The 24,588-nt window shown below is 43.7% G+C and overlaps 1 protein-coding gene across 6 annotated transcripts in view; it reads right to left on the reverse strand.

Annotated features, from left to right (window-relative positions):
• Positions 1-24,588, reverse strand: part of TP63 (tumor protein p63) — a 222,072-nt gene that overhangs the window by 35,971 nt on the left and 161,513 nt on the right. For all 6 annotated transcript variants that reach the window (XM_074297878.1, XM_074297880.1, XM_074297881.1 and 3 more), the window contains 2 exons: positions 2,206-2,392; positions 495-610 (listed from right to left, as the gene is read on the reverse strand). In XM_074297878.1, coding sequence (XP_074153979.1) covers positions 495-610; positions 2,206-2,392 — 303 coding nt within the window. The remainder of the gene's footprint in view (positions 1-494; positions 611-2,205; positions 2,393-24,588) is intronic.

Below are 24,588 nucleotides of genomic sequence, written 5' to 3' on the forward strand. Positions count from 1 at the left end.
TTCTCTCCTTCCAAGCCCATAATATTGGAATGTCTTTCTATACCATATGGACATACATCCTTTAAAAATCAATGACAACTGATGAGTATTTTTTTTAGAATTTTATGGCAATCAGATGATTATTATTTTTATTTTATTATTATGATTGGCAATGTATTATATTTGTGATTGTTTAAAATTTAATTTCTGATATTTTTATTTCATTATTTCTGATTTTTAATTTATGGCTATTATCCTATATTGTATATTATCCCATACTGTTTGCTTATTTATACATGTTGATGGAAGATAAATAGTAAGGTTAACAGTTGAATTCAGTACAACTTGGGGAATAGACAAATAGGAGGAAGAAAAGCAACATAATCCAAAATTTATATTCAAATACAACATCAGAAACCAAAATGTTGAAGAGCCAATTTTAGTAAGACCCACCCTGCTTTCACCCCTACATTCTGCTTGCTCATTAAACCTCACCCATCCTGATCTGTTTTTACCTGGGGTGGCTCATAAGGTACCAGCACACTCTGTCTTCCTGTGATGGGATCTTCTACATATTGGGCATGGCTGTTCCCCTCTACTCGGATCAAATGACTAGGAGGGGCAATTTGTCCTACAAAGAAATGAATAGCATGTGATACAATTAGCTGCCCTCCCTAAGGAAAAAGGGAAAACCCAAATAGAACCAAATAAATAAACAAATAACCAGGAGGGATCAGAAACCAGTAGAAAATTGGAGATTCCAAGTACATCAAGAGGGGGAAGGGAGCCTTCCATGGAAGATGTGGTTTTTTTGTTATGCAAAGAATTAGTTGAATCATCTTCACTGTAAATGGAAGAAATGGAATGGTGAAAAGGTAATATAGCGACATGGCTGATAGTCATTTGTGGCTGGGGAAAAGAGACTGATGTTTCTAAATGGAAGGATCAGAGGCTCATGGATGTTAACAGAATGTCATCAATTCGCTTTTTGCCCAAGCTACAGAAGAAAATTCAAAAATCAACCCTGAAGGAAGGGAGCAAGAAGTAGAGTTTGGATTAAAGTCAAAACACAACTCTTGAACTCTCGAGAGGGCTGGCCATATTCTGCCTGCCAAAAGGGCTCCGAACCATAACCAAGAACATGATACATTTAGGCCAAGATTAGAATTAATTGTGGATGCTAGTAAGAGGAGGGACCTCCAGGTGGTTGTTGTTGGTAGAGCCCCATCATTAGAGAAACAGAGTAACACACAGAGAAAATGGAGCTCAGCACAGTTCTAGCAATGGGACACACACACACACACACACAAGGCAGTATGGGTAAGGCAGATGTCTAGGAAGCAGGGCCACTCAATCTGCAGAGATCCAAGGAGGATGAACTGAAGACAACGGAAATTTCAGCCAGCGGTCAATATAAAGAATCAAACTCAATAGGTTGAATCAGTACTGATGATCAGAATTGAGATAAGTGATTTTAAGGTCTACACAGCATCTACTCCCAAGACAGATCTTGGCAGAGTCTAGATAGGACTGGTTCAGAAAAAATAGACTGAGGAGCATCATCCTGAGGTCCTTTCACTGATATCTCCCCACCATTCCCATGCCTCAAACTGTCCCCTTAAGGCTCTCTTTTTTTCACTTTTCCTTGCTCTCTTCCTAGGATCCTCTCAATTTACCCATTGTTTGTTTACTGAGTGTTTCCCTTTTCTTCTGACCACATAGCCACTTTCTCCCACTCACCTGCCCTTCCCCCTCCTCAATTCTCTTCTAAGTTTTGTTATTCTCATTTCTCCTCGGAAGGTCCCTCTCTTTTTTTGCTTTGAACCCTATTTTCTTTAAATTCTGCTTTTGGCAATATTCTGTATCTTTTAGAAAGCTAAAGGCTCTGCTCTGCCATTTCTTCTCCCATTTTCCATTTTTCCTTTCTCTTCCTACCTTCTATTTGTCCTCCCTTTTTGAAACTCCCTTCCTAGAAGTGCTTTATGGACTTTAAGTTGCAAATTGCCAGTTGACCTAACCACTGTTTCCTCCCACTTAATCTGAGCTGGCCACAGTAATAAGAGATAGGTCCAGGCATTAGAAATATCCATGAATGGTCAGGGGGAAAGTTCAAAACAGAAGTGATCATCAACTGCAATTTTAGAAAATGACAAATAATTATCCTTTAGGAAGGCTGCGTTTTGAGCAGGCATCTGAGAGCAGAGGATCCCATCTCAATCTCCTTACCTTCATTGAATTCCCGACTCAGTTCATGATTGGGGCAGCGCTTGACCACCTCGGTGACATGCTCGGCCTTCTTATATACCGGCATCGCCCGTATCACAGCACCCTGGGGAGGAGGGGTCATCACCTTGATCTGAATGGGGCAGGTCTTTGCTATCTGGCAGTAGAGTTTCTTCAGCTCTGTAGAATACTGTGGAGAGGGAGAGGAGAGAGAAAAGGAGAGAAGTGAATAGGTGATTTTATCTTCCAGAGACCTGAAGATCTGGAGCTAAAAGGGCATAGTAGAAGTTACTTATGAGCTTCTGTTGTGAATGAAAGAATGAACTCAGGTCAGATACTATCCATATGATTGGGGCCAAATCTCACTTTTTAGCCTCAGTTTTCTCATCTATAAAATGGCTCTAATAATAACATTCCTAGGGAGTGTAATGTTGAATGACACAGTGTAGGTAAAGTGATCTACACCCACAACATGCTGTGTAAATAGTTGTTATGACTGTCACGAAATCCAGGGGTTCTTGGACTCGTGTCACCAACCCCTTTGTTAGTCTGGGGAAATCTATTCTCAGAATGAAGTTTTCCAAAACACATGAAACATGCAGGATTGCCAAGAAAACTAATTTTATTGAAAAATATTGATCAGGATATTAAAACATGTTCATAAAGCCTTAAGAACTCTTGATCTATTCCAACCTTTTCATTTTTTCATAAGGAACTCGGATGTAATGACTTAAAAGAGGTCATCTGGGTGGTGAGGATAGAGTTGAGCTTCAAAAACAAACTCCTCTGATTAAAACTCAGAACAAATGATCGGCCACCTATGCTGCCCTGAGGTCTTGGATGGAGCCAAAATGGATACCACAGCATTTTGTTGCCTATTTTCTAATTAAATTTTAATAAAGTTTAAAATGATGCTAAGAGTTTTGAGATGCCATGTGGGTATGTATATATATACATATATATTCTCTCTTTATGTGTGTGAACATATATGTGTGTATATATGTATATATACACATATATATCGTATATATACACACATACATATATCATATATATACATATATATCATATATACACATACATATATACATATATCTTATATATACACACATACATATACATATATATCATATATACACATACATATATACATATATCTTATATATACACACATACATATACATATATATCATATATACACATACATATATACATATATCTTATATATACACACATACATATACATATATATCATATATACACATACATATATACATATATCTTATATATACACACATACATATACATATATATCATATATACACATACATATATACATAAATATCATATGTACACATACATATATACATATATATCATATATATATATATATATACATACATATATCTACATATATATTGTTTATACACACATACATATATATCATATATACACACACACACACACACACACACATATATATATATATATACACCTATATATCGTATATACACACACATACATACATATATATATTGGAAGAACTATGGAAGGACAGATTTGAGGGACTGCAATAGCCATCTTCAGATAATTTCAAATCTGTCCCCAGAAGGAGGGATTGATTTCACTTTTCTTGGTCGTAGAGGACAGAATTATGAATAATGGGCAATCATTACCAAGATCAATATGAGAGAAGGAGGAACTCCCTAACACTGACAGCTGTCCCAGAGTAGAAGGGCCTGCCTCAGGATATGGTAGACTTCTCCTTGTAGAGTATGTTGGAGCAGGAACTGAATAGTCACTCAAGGAGATGTTGGAGAAGGAATTATAATTCAGGCAGCAGTTAGTCTAAGGGGCCTCCAACATCCATGGTGACTCCATGATCTGTGATTCTGAGGCTTGAGAAAATCTAAAGCACAGCTCTGCCCAGGCCAAGTGTGATAACCACCCATTGTATTTCTAGGACTCTACCTCCATATCTCTATTAGAGTTGACAATCGTAGGGGAAAGAGCACTGGTTTTGGAGTTTGAAGGCCTTAGGGTCTGAGGGCCCCATCTTTTGATTACTATCTGAGTGTTGCTGGATAGATCATTTAAACTCTTTAAACTGTAACCAGGGACATGCAAATCCTTACACTAGTCACTCTTCAGGGCTGCTGGGTATACTTTAGAAATGTTAGCCGATATCATTTATCATCATCGCTGTCATTATCATGAATTAAAAGGCGTCTATCTCCCTGGACCCAGCCCAAACCATGGCATTCTACCCAGAGGTGCACCCACCCAGTCATGGACACCACCCTGTTGGAGCTGCGCGCCTGGTAACAGTTAGCCAAACAAAGAGTAAACAGGCGCACGCAGGTTGGGATGCTAAGTTGGCAGACGTAGAGTGAAGAGACACTGGCAAGGAAGCTAGAAACAGGGCAAAAGGAACAAGGTTTCCTTGGCCATGCTTTATGATTTCATTTGGATAAGGAGAAAAAGGGGATATTCTGCTCAAAGCCCATTACTCCATGGCTGAAACAGAATCATTTTTTTGCTCTTTTTTCCTTCCTCCCATTCTTTTTTTATTTTTATTTTTTTTTAAAGAAGTGCTACAAGTTCCAGTGAAAAATTCAGTTTCAAAATCACCCCATGCTAGGGGCACAATTGCACAATCAGTTTTACATGCCTACAGGCTAGGGATTAAGTATAGAAAAAAAAGGTTTTACATGGCCCCAGGCTATAGGAAGCAGTCCAAAAATGAACCCAAAAATCCCAGTTGTGAAACTCCTAAGTCAAATGAGATAGTGATTTACCAAGATTGAAGCCTTCATGCTCAAGGCTCCAAATTGTGCAAATAAAGACATATTTAAAAAGGGGAGAGGGAACTTTGAAAGAAGAGGACCAAAAGGCACCGGTGTTTGTTATCTTGAACTTTCCCTCTAGAAAGTGAACCCTTATTTGAGTTGGGGTTATGAAATTTAGAGTGGCAAACCTACCCTGACCCTGTACTATTCAGAAAGAAGCCTGGGAGGTGAGCCTGAGGACAAAGAAATTGTTCTTAGCTCCAGCAGGACAGATAAGACTCCTGAAACACCTTCACAAGGTACTAGATTCAGGTAGGAAAATGGCATAGGGTTAGGAGAGTGTTACCATCCATCGAGGACATGGTGGAGGAAGACAGGAATCAGCTTTGGGATCTAAGAGGTGCTGGGATCCTTTTAAATAAGAAAGTCATTTCAGGGGACCGTTCTGAGCTCTAGCAATTGAAGTAGGCTTAAAATATAAAAGGACAGAGCCATATCTAGTCATCTTGGAGATAAGCTCAGCTATGACCCAACACAGATCTAAGATGTTCACCTATTTTGTGGCTGATATTGTTGTCATCCAGGTGAGTCCAGAGCTTCATGTCCCCATTTGGGGTTGTCTTTTGGCAGATACTGGAGTGTTTTGCCATTTCTTTCTCAGGCTCATTTTACATCTGAGGAAACTGAGGCAAAGAGGAATGAGTGATTTGCCCAGAGTTACATAGCTAAATGTTTGAGGCCAAATTTGAACTCAGTCAGATGATTCTACCAGAAACCAAGTCACTTGACCATTTCCCCAGTTTGATGAGAGTATTCCATGGGATAGAATCAGAAGTTTAGCCTTCTCAAGTCCAGCTAAGTTCCAAGTTCTAAGTATTGCTGTCCTCCCCACCCTTTCACCAAGTTGCATGGGCAGGAGCTAGAAGAGATAAACTGACTAAACATTCCTTTATTTTTTGATGAAGACTGGTGGCTAGCGGCATTCTATGATGTCTTAAAGACATTTTCCTACTGGGATTTTATAAGGCCTTTTCTTGGTTCAGGAAAAACATCTGGGTCTGTCATTTCTGCCATCATCCCTTATCTTTTGTCAAATCAAAACCCCATGGCTGGTCCTACTGTGAGCTTGCAGGTTTCTAAAAGAGCTGAAAAAAGACAACTGGCAGGTGTTTGATGGCTTAGTCCACAGTATGTCTTTTATTTATTTATTTATTTTTTACAACTTGAATCATTATAGATCACAGATCTGAATATATCTTAGCTAATTGGAAAGGAACTCTCTGGGAGTTAGTTTGCTCCTAACTTAGCTTCTCATCCTCCCATAATCCTTGCTCCTTATTCCAATGCCTGTCTCCTTTTTCTTGCCAAAGAACATAAATCATCGCCTTTCAGGGTCTCTCCATTCATTCATTCCTCTTAATCAATCCTGAACTTTGAGCTCATCCAATATTTTAATATTCCTTTTGTTTCTGCTCTTAGGAATTTCTCCTTTTTTCAACTTGATTTTTCATCAGCTGACACATTTCTTTTTGATATTATTTATTTGCTTCTTTGATTTTTTGATTCCCCTCATCATTCTTAACCTTGATGATTTCTTTTCTTTTCTTTTTTTTCTTTTTCTTTTTCTTTTTTTTTTTTTCCTTTGAGGCTGGGGTTAAGTGACTTGCCCAGGGTCACACAGCTAAGAAGTGTTAAGTGTCTGAGACCAGATTTGAACTCGAGTCCTCCTGAATTCAGGGCTGGTGCTCTATCCACTGCGCGCCACCTAGCTGCCCCTTGATGATTTATTTTCAAAAAGACCCAATATGGCGCCATTTCTAGTGGTGGCCTTGGACTGTGACCCCTGAACATGTTACAACTTTTCTGATGATAGAAGACCTGATCTCACTCACCAGAGAGTCATAGATCTTGAGCTAGAGAAATCTCAGTGATCATCCCCTTCGTAGTACAGTTGAGGAAGAGGAGGAAGTACAAATACAAAGACATCAATAACTTGAGCTTCTGTTTGAAGGAATCATTGTTTCAATAGAGACATCACATGAATCAAGGCTACCTCCCATCAAACCTCTGGCTTTACTGTCTAAGAGAATTCTCAGAAATGGAGTCTCCCAGTCAGTGGGTACTTCAGGGGCCTTCCTGTCCCATGACGATAGCCAAGGACGAGGACATGGCAGGGGTGCTATGGTTCAGGTATACTTTAGACTAGATGGTCTCATGTTAGGATTGGTTTTGAACTCACTGATTTCAGGCCCAGCTCCAGGCTCTATCTACTGAGACAAGATAATTGTTTGATTTCAGGTCTTTGCTTTCTTGCCTGCCTGAACTGGGCCATGTGGTCAGGCCAGAGAGCCTCTGAAGGGTATTTCTGGGCAAGCCATTCCTGGTGATATTGGTGGACTGACCTGAGCCCGGGCATTGGCACCCGGTGAGCCTGAAGCTTCTTCCTTTACCATTCTGCTGCTTTTTGGGGGCAGGTGAGCCAGGTCAGTATCCTACAAGGCCAGCAGTCTGAGCTTTAGTTCTTGGACTAAAACTCTACTGTGATTTCACCAATGTGAGTATTCTCATTTAACAACACGGATGCTTCTTAGAGTTTTCAGAGTTATCTGTACACCAAGAGGTTAAGGGACATGCCCAGGGTCACACAGCTAGTATGGAGGAGAGGCGGGTAGTCTTCTCCATTCCATGGCTGGTTCCTTCTCATTTTGCCATGTTGCTCACACATACTTTTTAGGTCCAGAGGGTTCTGGAGAATAAGGCATTAGGACCTTCAGAGAAAAAGAAGTGGTAAGAGGAGGAAGAGCTTCTTGCAAGGAATCGGGCTTTTTCTTCAGGGATCATTACAACAACCGCTGGACAGCAAGCTGGATGGGATTGGAATGACGGGGATCCCTCAGAATGATGGGCCCACAGAGCAAATTCCAATGACTAGCCCTGCCGTGTTTGACTATTAGTTAACATTATAGCTGGAAAAGGCTTTCAAAATCACCTATTTCACCCATGAGATCTGGGAGACATTTGCCCCACTCACAGAGGGAATAAACAACAGAATCCAGTCTGGTCACCACCTCTATCCCAGCAGCCCTTGAGCACAGAGGAATGTTCTCATCGCCCTGGGCCTGGTAGGCAAATGACTTGTTCGATTCTGTTTTAAACAGATAGAAAGGCAAAACACACTGATAGATTTTGTATGCTTCCCGTATGGATGAGCCTGTCAGGATGCAGTGTGGGCTCCACTTATTGACCAACTCAAGAGCTAGAGCATCATCTACAAGATTTAGTAAGGGCACATGGCAGGCACAAACTGGAACCTGGAGCCCAAAGGGCAGAAGGAGGGAGGAGCCATGTCTGCTGGAAGCTGTGGCCTTTGGGCACAATGAAAGTGCTGAGGTGGAAGCTTTTGCGATTTTGAGTCAGAAGTATATTTAAAGTAAAGATTTCCCCTGATTTTCTTTGCCTTTTTTTTTCTTCCTCGAGGTACTTGCCAAAAGACAAGATTGCCAAAATCGACAAACACCAGAATCCAGGAGGCCGGGTTTAGGGTTGGGTCTCCAGCAAGTTTCCTCTTTGGCAAACCTGATATCTGTGATCTTTCCAAAGAGAGAAGAGGGTCACTGAAATGAGTAAATGCCTCCAACTCCCCTATTTACAACTTTTGCAATAAGAATATGATAAAGAAATAGAAGGAAAACAAAGAAAAATCAAGGAAATGATAGGAAACAAAGGAATATCATAATAAAGGAATAAAAGAAAACAAGAAGGGGGCAAAGGGAGAAATGTCCCTGAAGAAATGACATGTTCCAAAAGCACACTCCAGGACCCTTTTGAGAACAAGAGTAAATTTAGGTCCTTTACTAATAACATGTTTCAAGGAAAAGGAGAAAAAAAAAAGGAGGAAAACCATTTTAAAAAGCATTCCAGAGGCTTTCGTCTTGCCCTCGCCACCTGCCTGAGTGGGCATACTGTGTTACAGACTCTTGGCAGCCACACTAGCAAGGCAGCATCACAATTCGAGCCCCCTGCCAGCTAATATCGGCAGACACCTGCCTAATTTCCCAACACCCCCCTCTCCGAAGGTGTGTCAACAAAGGAGCTTTGAAAAATCAAACTGTCCAGCTCAAGCATTTATCCCTTCAAAATCTCCTGCAGGAAACGGGACTGCTTGTTTGTGAAATTCAAGTGAGACCTGGCACGAGGAATGCCCAGCTCCCACCGGGAACACTGGCAATGACAGGGATTATACAATCAAATGCCCTGAGGGAGTGTGTTCTTCCCAGCCTCAATAGCACAACTTGAGTCCCTCTGAAGCCATCTTCCACATCCTCTGATATGTTCCCAATATGTGTGTGTGTGTGAGTGTGTGTGTTTGTGTGAGTGTGTGTGTGTGTGTGTGTGTGTGTGTGTGTGTGTTTGCCATCCCCATTAGAATGCAAGCTCCATGAAGGGAGGCACTTTCTTTAGATCCTCACCCCCAGCACAAAGCATGACTCACCGGAGGTGCTTAATACATGTTTATTCATTGTTTAATATCTGACCCTTTAAAATAGTATATGTTTTCTCATGATGACCAAGGATTAACTACTAATTAACATGTCCAGACCAGTAATGGGGATTTCTCTTTACTCCCTAAAATGTTATAGCAAGAAGCTCTCACTATTCCATAACCCACAGGAGAACTGACATTTCAGTTGCAGAAATTGTCAGAACTGTCTGTGAAAAAGAAATATATATAGTTATCTCCACTGGCTTCAAGGGGGCAGCATTGCTTCTGTTTTCTAGAGAGAGGGTCACTGGGGGAGATTCAGATCAGCTGAAAGATCAGTAAACTGAGGCTCTGGGGTAACAGCTACATAGCTATAGATACATAGAGGCTCTGGACTAAGAGCTGGACTAGTTGCTACAGAGGGCAAGGAAAGGAGGAGGATTTGCCTAGGGATTTTCTGAAAGGAAAATAATCCATCTGGGAAGTTCACTGAGGGATAATGGAATAGAAAAAGAACAGATGTATGAGAAAGGGAAAAAAAAGTCCACATTTTCCATCCCTCTTCACCCTTACATACACATGGGAGGTGCAGAAATATGTCACTATTAAAATCAATTAGAATCTGTACAGGATTAGAATTAGAATCCTGAGAACAGGAAGCAGAAGCAGAGAAGAATGCTCTTCTAATGGGGGGTGGGGGGAGGGGAGAGAGATAACATTGCTTTGAAATTGCTCTAGTTCTCCAGGTCCTGGAAGCTGAGAAAGGGGGGAAAGGACTTCTGTAAAGGGTTTATTTCTGGCTCTCTTTTCAAAACGTTCTGATTTCTAGATAACCTGCTTAGAGGTAACACGGTGCTGGGGTGAGGGCTGACTTCAGGAATCCCTGGGAGGCAGGGAAATTTAGAAAAGCACTTCTCCCGGCTCCAGCAAATAATCTGAGTGGCTCAGGTACAGAGAAAGTGCCCACAAGGCTGCCTTGAAGAGGGCATTTCCTATACCATACCAAGCCATAGTCAAGCCATAAAGGAAAGCCCTGGTTCACATCCTCCAGGCCAAGGTCCTTCTCCTTTGCTTACATTTTGTGTGACTTTAATCTGTAGGGTGAGGCGGAGGAGCTCGGCCTCTGCTCCCTCCCAGACGTGCCCACAAGGCTTCCATTACTCCATTTCCAGCTACAGGATGGCTTCTCCAAGCAAAACGAACTGCTCTACCCAAGAGGGACCCCACGTGTCATTGTCCCGATGTGGGTTGGGATGGGATCGGAGAATCTTTGCAGCAGTCTGGTTTTGGGATTCTGAGGAGAGAGCTGTTGGACGTGGAGACCAGAGACCTGGTTTTGAATTGCCCATGAAACACCAGGGCACTTATCTGAGCCTCAGTTTCCCCATCTGTAGAATATTTGCTTGCATGCACACACACACACACACACACACTTCAATGTTGCTTCTCCCAGCTAGGTTTTACACACACACACACACACACACACACACACACTCACACACACACTCACACACACACTCACACACACACACTCACACACACACTCACACACACACACTCACACTCACACACACACACACTCACACACACACACACTCACACACACACACACACACACACACACACACACACACACACACACACACACACGGCCATCAGGTCAGCGGCCTCTCGTTCCAGGAAAGCTTTCCCTTTTTGTCTCTCCTCCTTCCCTGGTCCCCTGCTCTAGACAGCCAGCCCGCAGCCAGCCCAGGAAGGAGGGAGGCTTGTTTGTGGTGAAGTGGAGAAAGCAAGCCAGGGGGGGCCCTCCCCGGGGCCCCGGCCCGCGGGCCGCCTGTTGCCACCTGTCAGCGGCGGGGATTAATGGGTGCACCGGGCTGGGAGCGGCGCATTCCTCCCGGCCGCGCCCACAGATGTTGACACCGGGCAGGTGGGCCCGTCTGCGGCGCGGCCCTGGGGAGCGGGGGCTCCACACGACCCGGGGGACGGGGCTGGAAAGGCGCAGCCCGAGGAGCCGGAGGAATGCGCCCGGTGCAAGCCGGGAAGCGGGGTGCCAGGAGCCCGGCGGGCAGCGGGTGCCCAGGGAGGGACGGAGGGACCCGGCAGGCCCCCTCCCCCTCCCGCTCCGGGATCCCCACGGCTTCTGCTCCTCGAGGTGGGGCCGCGGAAGGGGGGCGGAGGAGGCGCTGCCAGGAAGGGGGCGGGAGAGGCGCTGCCTGCGGGCATGAATTTTGAAAGCTCAGAGTGGGGAAGGAGGAAAAGAGCTGCTCTGTGGGGATCATTTCTCTCCCTTTAGGCGGCGCGTTCGTTAACCCCTTGCTTCTCCCTGCCGGCCCTCCAAAGGCCGCCTCAGAGACCCCGCTCCCGGACTCACTCCCGGGGTGCCCTCCTTAACCGAGGAGATACCAGAGCCGGGGAGTCGGGGAGTGAAGGGATCCCTCCAGGAGGCCAAAAATCTCCCCCCAAGCCAGGAAACCTAGACCTTGGCTGTCTGGCCTTCGACCCATTTCTACTTGGTGTGACTGAGACCCCAGAGGCTGGGGGCGCCTTTCTCTGGCCCGGGCCTCACTGCGGGGCTGCGGGAGGGTGGGCGTGGGGCCCATTCCGGGCTCTCTCTCCCAGTCCAAAACAAGAAAGGAACAGCGGCCTTCAGTAAGGGGGGCCCAGGGCAGCCTCGGGCCCGTCGGGCTCGGGCGGAAGCGAGGTCCGCCCCGGCTCCCCCGGCCCGCGCCTTGCTTCCGCCGCAAGGTTTTCCAGGGGCGAGGATAGAGACGGCATCCCCTGCCTCTGCCCCCGCCAGGAGGGACCGACCCCGGGTCAGCTGATCACCGAGGGGTGCTGCCCACCCAGCTGCTGCCGCCCAGGCTCTTCCAGGGGGGTGGGATGGAAGACACCCCCCAGGAAAGGCGGCAGGGGGCCGGGCCTCCCCACCCAGCCTTGTCCTCGGCCGCTTCCCGCTCCGCAGCCTCCCTTCTCAGCTCTGCGCGGTTCTGCTCTTTTCAGGAACCTCTTTCCTCCCTTCCGGCCCCTTCCTGACCCTCCACCCAGAACCGTGCTATGGACAGAGCCCGAGCCCGGGGGCCTCCTTCCCTCCCACTGGGCCCCGAGAGTGAGCTCTTTGTGACTGTCTCTCTCTGGGTCTCTGTCTCTGTCTCTCCCCTCCCTCCCCCGCCCGCAGCACCTCCTGCCTTTGCCCTCCTCAGCTCGTGTCCTGGAGGGTGGGAGGCAAAGGTCTCCCGGGAGGATACTGGCAGCCGCTGCAAGGGAGGGCAGCCCCGAGGGCTCCATGCGCCAGCCCCACGCGGCTCAGGCCATTACACACCTGGAATGTGGCCTGTCTTCCCGGGCCCAGGGGAAAGCGGGTGTCCTTTGGTCTCCTAAGTAGGTGGAAGTGTGCGTGCTGGTACGCTGGGGGTATGGAGGGGGTGCAAGGGCAGGCTGGGAAGCGCAGAGTCCTCCAGCTAAAGCCAAACTCCCGAATGGAGGAGAAAAAATGGCCACGTTAAGGAAAGTGATTTATCCAAGATCTCCCAGAGAGAATCCACATCTACCAACAGAACAAAAACAACCAAAACCATAAGAAGGACGACGAAGCCCCAGCACGCACTCTCACCCTCGCAAAGGCCAAGAGGCTTATTTGTACCATCTTGGATATACTCCGTCCCACTCTTTCCCCCATTATGAGATGGCCCGGGCCATTGAGTAAGAGCTGGCTTTGCAGTAAGAACGACGTTCTAACCACTGAGCGGTTGGGTGACTTTGATGAGCAATGGGCAAACCACTGAAGTGGAAAGAACATTTGGAATCCGCAGCTAGCTCTGCCAGTAATTCTGTGGGGGGCTCTGCGCACCTTCCTTTCCTCATCTCAAAAATGAAAAGCTTGGACAGGAAGATCTCTGAGATCTTTTTCTGCGCTAAATCTGGTCTTTGGAGCCCATCCCTGCCCGCGTTGGAGCTTCCGGAAATGGCCGGGTGGGAATCGGTTTCATTTTCGCAGCTTGGACTACTTGGTAGGGCTGGATGAAGAGTTTTTGGGGGTGATCATACGATCGCAGAGGAGCCTCAGAGGCCACGCAGCCCAGGCCCCAACTTCACAGATGAGAGATGGGAGCTTCCGGGAGACTAGGTCATTTACTAATTGCTGGGGAGGCAACAATTTCCAAAGATGGGATCCGAACCCAAGTTCTTGAATTCCAAAGCCGGCCCTTTTCACTGGGGCCTTGCTGGACCTCCAGCTCTGGTTTTCTTTCCATCATAACTGAATTCAAGAGGGCATTTGGATTCCCTTGCCAGAGGGAATGATAGCAAGATTTACCATGTACTATTTTGAATACCCTAAAATAAATATAAAGAAGTAACTGAGCCCTTTGGGGGTCATTCCTGGCATAATCCCTGGCACACATGGATCATGGAAAAGCTTCTTCCTGGCCAGTGTTGGACCAGCCATCCCATGGGCATCTTTTTTCCTCATTCTGGAAGATTATGACTAGTCCTGGCTTATTGGTGCCGTAACTCCTCAGGAAGAGAGCATCTAGGGAAAGACGGGTTCAGAGGGCACCTTGCAGGGTCCAATCCTCTTCTGCACCCAGGAGATACCGGTATATATATATATAAACAAACAAACAAATTAAAAAAAATATATATATGTATATATATATATATATATTTATATATGTGTGTGTGTGTGTGTGTGTGTGTATGTATGTGTGTACACACACTAACAATGATAATTAGCTCTTTTGTCCCAAGGCTATTCACCATCCTTGGCCAGTTACAAATTACAAAGAACCTTAGTAACACTTTCCCCTCCTCTCCAGTCCAGATCTTAGTCCTGCAGGTATAAAGAGAATGGAGGGGGCTAAAACCCAGGAAACATGAATTGTATCTCACACAGAAGCAGCGGCTAAGCTCTCTGCCCCAGCCACGATGCAAGACTTAGATGAATCAATTCAATATCTCTGGGGAAACCAAACTCGTGACCTCTCCAGTTTCTGCTATGCCTTCCTCAGGGGGCCACACCATCCACAGGCAAACTGCCCAATCTCTTTATTTCTCCCCTAAGCACAGGAAGTCAACAGGCTGAAAAACGGAGATCTTGAGGTATTGTTTAGGCAAAACCTTAGAGGAAAGGTGTAACTTAATAAATTAGATCAGATTTGCTTTTCAATACCTTTAATCCAGCCTTAATTGTGTTTTTCTGCCCCCCCCCAAAAAAAAAGCTGGTCTCTGTTAAAAATGAAGTCATGCTGAGGGGATCATTTCCAGGTTTGATCTCAAGGGTTTACACGGGCCTTTCTTGAAGAAAAACAAAACCCCTAAGAAGGCTTTTCTTCCCTGCTCCCTCTCAAATGCTTGTCTGGAGGGGGGAACGTGGCTTCCTACTGTTTTACAATTCACTAGTTCAAGGTGGAAATGTCGAAGCATGTTCCATCACGCTGGGTACACCGACTCCTAAGCAGCCCCAGGAAATAAACTCGGCCTCCATAATGACATCCACATACAGGACACAGTGATTAAAGATGTGTGGGGCTTGTTTTGTTGTGATTTTTTAGTTCCCCGGTTCTACTAGAAACTTATACCTATATAAACTAATTCCTATAAAACGTATACCTATATAAGCATACCAACCTATATATGTGTATATATATATATATATATATATATATATATATATATATATATATATATATATATATTTCTATACCTGTATGCATACATGTGTCTGTATATATTTCTATACCTGTATGTATATATGTGTCTGTATATTTCTATACCTGTATGTATATATGTACCTGTATATATTTCTATACCTGTATGCATATACATGCCTGTATATATTTCTATACCTGTATGTATATACGTGCCTGTATATTTCTATACCTGTATGTATATACGTGCCTGTATATTTCTATACCTGTATGTATATATGTGCCTGTATATTTCTATACCTGTATGTACATATGTGCCTGTATATATTTCTATACCTGTATGCACATATGTGCCTGCATATATTTCTATACTTGTATGTATATATATTTATATCTGTATGTATACATATGTGCATGTATATATTTCTATATCTGTGTGTATGCATATGTGCACGTATATATTTCTATATATGTATGTATACATATGTGCATGTATATATCTGTGTGTATACATATGTGCATGTATATATCTATATCTGTATGTATACATATGTGCATGTATATATCTATATCTGTATGTATACATATGTGCCTATATATCTGTATGTATACACATGTGCATGTATATATCTGTATGTATACATATGTGCAGGTATATATTTCTATATCTGTATGTATATACGTATGTATATATATATATTTGTATACCTGTATATATACCTATATGTATGTGTGTATACATATATGTATGTGTGTATATACACACACAAACATACCTATATTTTGCTAATACATACAGATTTGGAAGTTAATAGGAGAAAATAATAACTAACCACAAAACCAAAAAAAGGGAAGAAATTGAGTAAGGATGTTTTGAAGAAGAGCAAAGTGGATGCTAAGTAGGGTGGGGAAGGAAAGACTTGATTATCCCGGAGAGCCAGGCTGGGCAGAATGATCACCTTGCCAGGGAAGATGGCAAAGGATTAGGAAAGGGGCAGAGGGTCACAGTGATGGGATTGGCTGCTGTTTGTGCAGCCAAAGTCCTGTCATGAGGGATGGAGAGGGAATCGATGAGCTCTAAATACCTTAGTCCTAAGCAACTTCTCTCACTCTGGGGTCACTGGACAAATATTCCTCAGGGAACAAGTCCTCTGTAAGACTCCACTGAGCTAAGTGTGAAATTTTTTTTCTTTTTTTCTGATCAAAAATATAAGACCAAATCTATCTAGAAAATGAAGATGGGATCTGAATTAAGCTCCTACTGTATGCCCCAGGAACAGAAAGAATGACACTGTGCTTGGAGTGAGGAAGATCTGGATTTAAATCCTAACCAGGTGACCAAGAGCAAGTCCCTTTGAAGGCCTCAGTTTCTTCAGCTGTTAAAGTGGGGACAATAATATCATAATAATGTCTGTAATAAGAACCTCATAGGGTTCTTGTCAAGGTCAAAGAAGATAATATATCTAAAGGGCTTTTTTTTTAATCAAGTAAACATTTGTCATGTGCTTATTTTGTTCCAGGCACTATTCAAAGTAATGGGCTTATTAGTATGGGAAAACAAAACAGATTCTGCCCTCAAGGATCTTACAATCTTTTGGCAGAAACTGGCATGGAGAGGCTGGTCCACACCCACAGTGCTTCGGATCATTCTTCCCTTAATAATCACAGAATTAATTTACTTTAGAATTAGGTAGTTGCTCAGGGAGAGAAAATTCACTTCCCAATACATACAGGAAGGCAAGAAGCCGAGCTTCCTAATGCCTTCATTCTCTGCTGAAATTTAACTTGGGGGGAAGTTTCCCCTTACCTCCCACTTGAAATTACACCAATTAAAGTACAGGTTCACCACTCGTCTTTCTTGTTGCAACAAAAACAACTCTGAACCTAATTTTAAAAGCTATAAACCTGTTTGGATGCCCAATTCCCTGCTCATAATAAAAACATTTGGAGAAGAGGAGGTCCCACTGTTCTGGGGGTCGGAAGGAATAGACTAAAACATTAACCCTCAAAGAACAAAGTCCATGAGATTCTGGAGGTGACACCTGAAAATGAGGTGCACCTGGGTTCTTGCACTTTACAGCATTCTCTTTCTTACCCTGAAGGGAGGAAGCATTGGATAAGAAGACAGGCTTTTGGAGGATTACAGACCTAGAACCAGACAAGACTTTGAGTCATGTAGCCATAGGAGGGTCAGTGTGATCTCAGAGGCGGGATCTCAGAAGCCATCGGATTCTGTGCCCTCCCAGTCCCTTCTTGGGCAGGAAGTTCTGGCCACGAGAGCGGTCCTTCCGTGGTCAGGGCTACCTCTTTTACAAAATCTAAATATTGGACAAGTCACTTTGCCTGCTCCTTTCCAGTTGTAACACGCTAAGCGCCTCAGTGGCAAGACTGAGAGAGGGTGGAAGAAGCCACGTAAAAGCTAGGAGATTGGAGGAGGAAGCCACGTGGGTTCTCATCTTAGGGAAGTCAGGTCTTCGGGCCATCCCAGGAGACGGAACCTAAGAGTCCAGGAGCACGAATCCTGGGGTGAATGAGTGTCCTAACCGGTCTGCCTGGCAGGTGACAGCACCTTCAGGATAGACACACACACACACACACATATACACACACTACACAAACATCCACACATCCACACAGTACACAAACATCCACACCTACTACAAAAACATACACATGCATACACTCATGAACACACACTACACAAACATATACACATACACACATTACACAAAAATGCACACACTATACATACACAAACACACACTACACAAACATGCACACATATGCAAACATACACACATATACTCATGAACACATACTATACAAACATGCACACTTGCTATACATACACATACACTCATGAACACACACACTACACAAATACACACAACACACACACACTTAACAATGAACTTGCCTTGTATTTTGTCAATATCTAGGAGAAAATCCCTGATGAAAATTCCTTGGTTCTACCTGGTCTTACCCAGCATCCCCTTCGCCTTCTGACTGGCTTCCCCTGCCCCCACGGTCCCCAGCCCACGCTCAGGTGTGCCTAGGAATCTGCAGTTTCCAAATTCGCTATTAATCATTTCCCCTCAATCTTCCCAGTTCCTGCCAGACCCCCAACACCCCCAAGTTAAATCTGTCAGGCTCTCAAAGCCCCATCAGTGCCAGTGAAACACATCATTAGCTGAGTAATTTTCCTGTTTACTTCAAACACTTTTTTTTTTTCCCCCAAACTGGGAGCTGGGCAGGTCTGATCAGGCCGGGCTTTGGAGCGAGCAGCAGCGTCCCCAATTTCTACATCAATGCCGCAGGCCATGGGGTGCAGACAAGTCTCAACTGAGCACTCGCCAGTAGCCCAGCTTCCCGGCGCCTCTGGTCTTGCCTTGCTCATACCTTGCATGTATTGTCATGTCTCCGAGGCTCCCCAATCTGTTTCATCTATAAGGCACACACGCACTCTCACACACCCCACATGTTCTTGGACTTTTATTTGAGGAGAGAAAAACAATCTTGCGCACACCTGCTTTGTAGCCCCAGCGCCCTTCTCATCTTTGTGTCCTTCAGGGGACAGAGCCAGGAATGGGGGGCCATGGGAGCCCAGACAGAGCCCCGATGGCCGGGCCAAGGGGAGCTCGCCACCATGGCCGTAATGATGCCTTATCTCCTCCACAAGTGTCAAAACGAGCTCAGAAAGCCGACTGCTGGGATGGGCTGCTGGGAATTCCACCCTAAATGAGTCCGACTGTTCCCTCTCCCCTCCTGGGAACCATCGGAGGGGACCCAGCCCTTTTTCCCTGGGCGCCTTCACTATGGGATTGTCCGACTCTTGGAGGAACTTTCGTGCAAATATATGTGTTCCTCTTTTCCCTTTGTGAAGGAAGCAATGACACTGGGTGGGCTCTCTGGGCTGGGGAAGGGCACAGAGAGCGGAGTGGCTGGACCTTGTTTAGTCTGAGTGGACGGATCAGGGAAGATTCCTGGGTTCCTTTCCCAGTCTATAAAATGGGGTATTAAAAATCCAGGTTCATCAGTGGGGTATTTGGAGGCTGCTTTTTGCAACCCTCTCTGCATCTTTGGACATGAGGTGTTGGGCTGTTATTAAGACTTGGCCCTTACATAACAGTAATTGGGCTTGTAAATGGGGGAGGCAGGCCTCCAGCCAAAGGTGCGCCATTTGCAGCTTCTAACACAGCTCACCCTATTTACCTTGTGGCCTTTACCATTTTGCTATGACTTCCCCAGAATTTTTCTTTGTAGAAATGGAAAACTTGAAAGGGAACAGGACCCATTTCCCCGGCCCAAGGCTTTATTTTCTAGAATGATTTGAATCCGTAGAACTTCCCTTGGTCACTGAACATTACAGCTCCCTGTAGCCTAGAACCGCGCTCTCTCTGTCTTACCTCTAAGTCATTGCACCTCCCTGTCTGAGAAAACCTAGATCCTTTTGAGGTTCAACTCTGCCATTTCTGGGTTTTTTTTCTTGAATCCTCTAACTCTTAGCACGGATGTACTGTCAGTCAAATGGCATTTATCAAGAACTCATTGTGTGCTAAGCCCGCAGTAAGCACTTCCAATTGTCCAAACACTGAGGAAAGCATTGGGCAAACAAAGCAAAACCTCCCTCTCCTCCACCTTATAAATATTATCTGTTTGTTTATCTGTGTACAAGGTTGTTCCCAACAAAATACACAAGACTTGGGGACCAGTGCCATTGTGTGGTTTTCTTTGTAACCTCACTGCCTGACAAGACCTGGCACTTAGTAAGGTACTTAGTGAATCTAATAAATGAGTGTCAGATTGAATCCACACTTTAACTTGATGTGTGTGTGTGTGTATGTGTGAGTGTGTGCAAATGTGAGTGTGTGTGTGACTCTGTATGTGTGTAGGGAAAAGAATGGAGCACAAAGCTGAGGTTCCAGTTAAAACACTAACTCATTGGCTCCTCACCTTATGAGCCAGGTAAACAGGGAAGGCATTATGCCCATTTTAAAGCAGTGACTTTCTCATAGCTAATAAATGTGCAGGATTGCACTAGAACCTCAGAACTTATTGGACCAAGTCTAATAAACTTTTTTCCTATACAGGTGGCTACATTATGTGTGTGTGAGAGAGAGAGAGAGAGAGAGAGAGAGAGAGAGAGAGAGAGAGAGAGGAAGAAGAAGAAGAAGAAGAAGAAGAAGAAGAAGAAGAAGAAGAAGAAGAAGAAGAAGAAGAAGAAGAAGAAGAAGAAGAAGAAGAAGAAGAAGAAGAAGAAGAAGAAGAAGAAGAAGAAGAAGAAGAAGAAGAAGAAGAAGAAGAAGAAGAAGAAGAAGAAGAAGAAAGAAGAAGAAGAAGAAGAAGAAGAAGAAGAAGAAGAAGAAGAAGAAGAAGAAGAAGAAGAAGAAGAAGAAGAAGAAGGAAGAAGAAGAAGAAGAAGAAGAAGAAGAAGAAGAAGAAGAAGAAGAAGAAGAAGAAGAAGAAGAAGAGAAGAAGAAGAAGAAGAAGAAGAAGAAGAAGAAGAAGAAGAAGAAGAAGAAGAAGAAAGAAGAAGAAGAAGAAGAAGAAGAAGAAGAAGAAGAAGAAGAAGAAGAAGAAGAAGAAGAAGAAGAAGAAGGAAGAGGAGGAGGAGGAGGAGGAGGAGGAGGAGGAGGAGGAGGAGGAAAAAAGACAAAGAGGTAGAAGGAGAAAGAGGAGGAGGAGGAAGAGGAGGAGGAGGAGGAGGAGGAGGAGGAGGAGGAAAAAAGACAAAGAGGTAGAAGGAGAAAGAGGAGGAGGAGATGGGGAAGAAGAAAGAAGGAAAAGAAGAAGCAGCAGCATCTTGGGAGGCTCTCAGAAGAAGAAAAGGAGGAAGAGGGAATGGAAGGGGAGTTAGAGGAGGAAGAGGAAAGGAGAGGGAAAGAGAGAGGACAAAAATAAAAGGAAGGAAAGAGGGAAGGAGGGAAAGAAAGAAGGAAGGAGGGGATTAAGAAATGAAGGAGGGGAGGAAGAAATGAAGGATGGAGGGGAGGAATAATAGTAAGATCCTGCCTTGGCCTTCTGCAGCTGGACAGTTTTTTATTTGCTGTCTCCCTCAATTATAGTGCCTGGTTCTTAAGAGAGGACACTTTTAACTTTTTTTTAAATTTTTCTTGTTCGTAGTCCCAGTCATAATTAATGGATACTTGTTCTTTCATTTTTCAGTGACATCACTGTGTCACCTTTAATGCTTATGCCTTGTATACAATAGGCATTTAATAAATGTTGAGTGAATATATGATGGATGGATGATTGAGCTTATGAACTGGTAGACAGTCCATCACCCATTTCCCCCTCATCATTCAAGGATCACTTGATCTTGATTTTTTTTTCTTTTGTAATTGACCATGTCTCTAAGGATTTGGGCTTTGTTAAGTGGGGGCCCAACAGTGAGCTTTGTGACTTAGTGCCTACTTTCTCAAAGTGCCTTCTGTTATTGGAAAAAATTCTAAGGTTAAGGAATAGAGGGAGTTATCAATAGCAATTCTGAATGACCAGAAGAATCACCAAAGATTCTGTTTTTTCAGGTTAAGCATGTGTGATTCTTCTAAACACATTTCCACATTTATCATGCTACACAAGAAAAAGCAGATTAAAAGGGGGGGAAATGAGAAGGAAAATAAAACAAGCAATAAAACAACAATAACAAAAGGTGAAAATACTATATTGTACTCCACATTCAATTCCCCCAGCCCTCCCTTTGGGTGCGGAGGGCTCTCTCCATCACAAGTCTATTGGAACTGGCCTGAATCACCTCATTGTTAAAAACAGCCAGGCCCATCACAGTTAATCTTCACATGATCTTGTTACTCCTGTATACAATGATCTCCTGGTTCTGCTCAGTTCACTCAGCATCAGTTCCCGTCAGTCTCTCCAGGCCTCTCTGTATTCCTCCTGCTGGTCATTTCTTACAGAACAATAATATTCCATTACATTCATATACCATAATTTACCCAACCATTCTTCAACCGATGCGCATCCACTCAGCTTCCAGTTTCTTTCACTACAAAAAGGGGGCTGCCACAAACATTTTTGCACATGTGGGTCCTTTTCCCTTTTTATGATTTCTTTGGGATACAGAACAACAGAGACACTGCTGGATCAAAGGGTCACCCAATTTTCTTTAAAGCAGACCTCTACTAGCCCCTTTTCTACTCTACTCCTTTTTTTTTCTTCTTCCAAGAAAGGGTGGCCCCATTCTCGACTAACTTGTTTCTTAACCCCCTAATTGCAAGATTCCATTTCACTGAAATGGGCAATATCATCGGAATGAACTGGGGGTGAAAAGAGGGAGCGGGAGGAAGGAGTTGTCCCACTGGATCAGTAAATCTGACCCATCTCATCTGATGAGCTACTGCTGGCAGAGGCTGATACATGAGCCTCTAGGGTTTTTTCCATTTCCCTAATGGCACTCTAGTCCAATTGTGAAATGCTTTAAAAAAAAATCTTGTACGGCATAACTTAGCAATTTGGACTGAAAGAAGCTGCAAACATCACAGATGATTTGATCCCATTTGTCAAAAGCTTGTCATGCTGTGAGGGTCCTTTGAGATCTTCCTTTACCAGAAGTGAATTTATTGCTACCAATAAATTACATTTACTTTTCCCCTCAAAGAACTAAAATTCTTCCAAATACCTCATTACTTTTCTTTAATAGAATGGGAAGGGATGCAGACTGTGCATTTTCTCAAGCAAGTAATCTGTCATTGAGGGGGTGGAAAATCAGTCAGTTTAGTCGATAAGCATTTACAAAGCACCTACTCTGTGCAAGGCACTGGAGGTCACAGAGGAAATTCATCCCTTGGACAAGGAGATATGAAACCTACATGACCTCAGAGATTATTCCCAGATTTGCATTTTTCTAGGGGAAAAAAAAAGAAACAAACAAACAAAAAAGATTCCAGCACAGAATTCCAAGTTCACCTGCCTCATTTGCTGAAACATGTTCTCCATTCTATGAAATATTGTCCAGGGTTTTTTTTCTAATAGACTATTAAATGTAATACAATTCAAGGCTTCAAGCTTTAATTGCGAAGGATAGCACAATGCAAGCAGCTGAGAATTATGTGGCTAATGTGTTTCTGTAACCACATTGTCTCTCCCTCCACTGGATCCTGTGACATGCATTTTTTTGCATCATGGAAAGAGGAGAGAGAGAAGAACGCATATATTATTTCAAGGTACAACTAGACAGTAATTGGAATAGTCTGAAAATGTAGTTCATTTCACCTCTAGCTAGATTCAACCCTCAAAGGTTTCTGTGGCATTCTGACAGTTTTCTCCAAATCTTCGTCTATCTAATCCTTTAATTAGCAAACAAAAATGCAACCGTGACATTTCAACCAGGCTAAGCTAATTTTCTGGACAAAATTTGCCCTCCTCCTAGAGACACACCGTATCTGATATACTGTAATCTCTGCCTCTGCACCCTGGAGAAACATTAATTCATGATTAAATATTAGCTTTGCTATCGAACCTCGTTTGTTCTGATTCTCTAACTTTAATGGGAGGCTCTTTGCAGAGATGAGTGGCTATTGGACATGGTCAGAAAAAGGTTGGAGAACCCTTGGTGGGAATTAACTTATAGCTTTTCAAAGGAATTCTCAGAGTGGTACCGAGTTCAGATTTGAATTCACATAGGAAGAATTTGGAGAGGGGGAAACTATCGTGTTTACCAAGGGGGAACCAACTTATAGATCAAAATTACTTTTGTCACTCCTAGTCGACATCAATAATTAATGAATATGGGAAATAAAGCCAATGGATTAGGATAGAAGCTGCCCGTGACTAGGATGGATCTATGGTTACAAGGCGTTGGACAATGTACATTCAGTGGTTATTGTCTCTTATTTGATGGGAAAAGAACGATTTATACAAACTTAAATTTAAATCACTTAAGATGGCACCGAGACTTTCGGAACACCTTGTCCTCAGATTTAAAGCTTTCAGGAAGCTCTAAGTCTCTTCCTCATGACAACCTTTGGCTGAGTAATCCCAATTTTTAGCATCCGTCCCCATTTTATAGGTAAGGCTCAGAAGTGCAATGAGTCACCTCATATTTGCTTAGGCAAAGAGAGTGTCAGAAGTGAGACCCTGGGTCCAAGTTTTTCTGGCGCCATGTTTGGAGGTCCCACTGACACCATGTCTACGACAGTCTACTCCCAATTCACAGTGTTGTGAGGTTCTAATGAAGTAATGGTCAGCAAGTACTTCATAAACCTTCGGGCACCAAGTAAGTGGCTCTTACAATGGTGACATCAAGTTGTTCTTTCCATGAAGAGAGTACTTTGTTTTTTTTTGTTTTTTTGTTTTTTTTGTACTTGGAATTAAAGGAAATGCTGAAGAAGCCCTCCCAACTCTATGATATCACTGGATTTGCTCCAAGACCAGTATTTTCATCCTCCAAAGGGCCTCAATCCCTCAGTTTCTCTTTTGCACACACATCTCTCCAAAATCTCCCTTGAAT

The sequence above is a fragment of the Sminthopsis crassicaudata genome, chromosome 3 (genome assembly GCF_048593235.1).
Source record: "Sminthopsis crassicaudata isolate SCR6 chromosome 3, ASM4859323v1, whole genome shotgun sequence".
In the NCBI taxonomy this organism is placed as follows: Eukaryota; Metazoa; Chordata; class Mammalia; order Dasyuromorphia; family Dasyuridae; genus Sminthopsis; species Sminthopsis crassicaudata.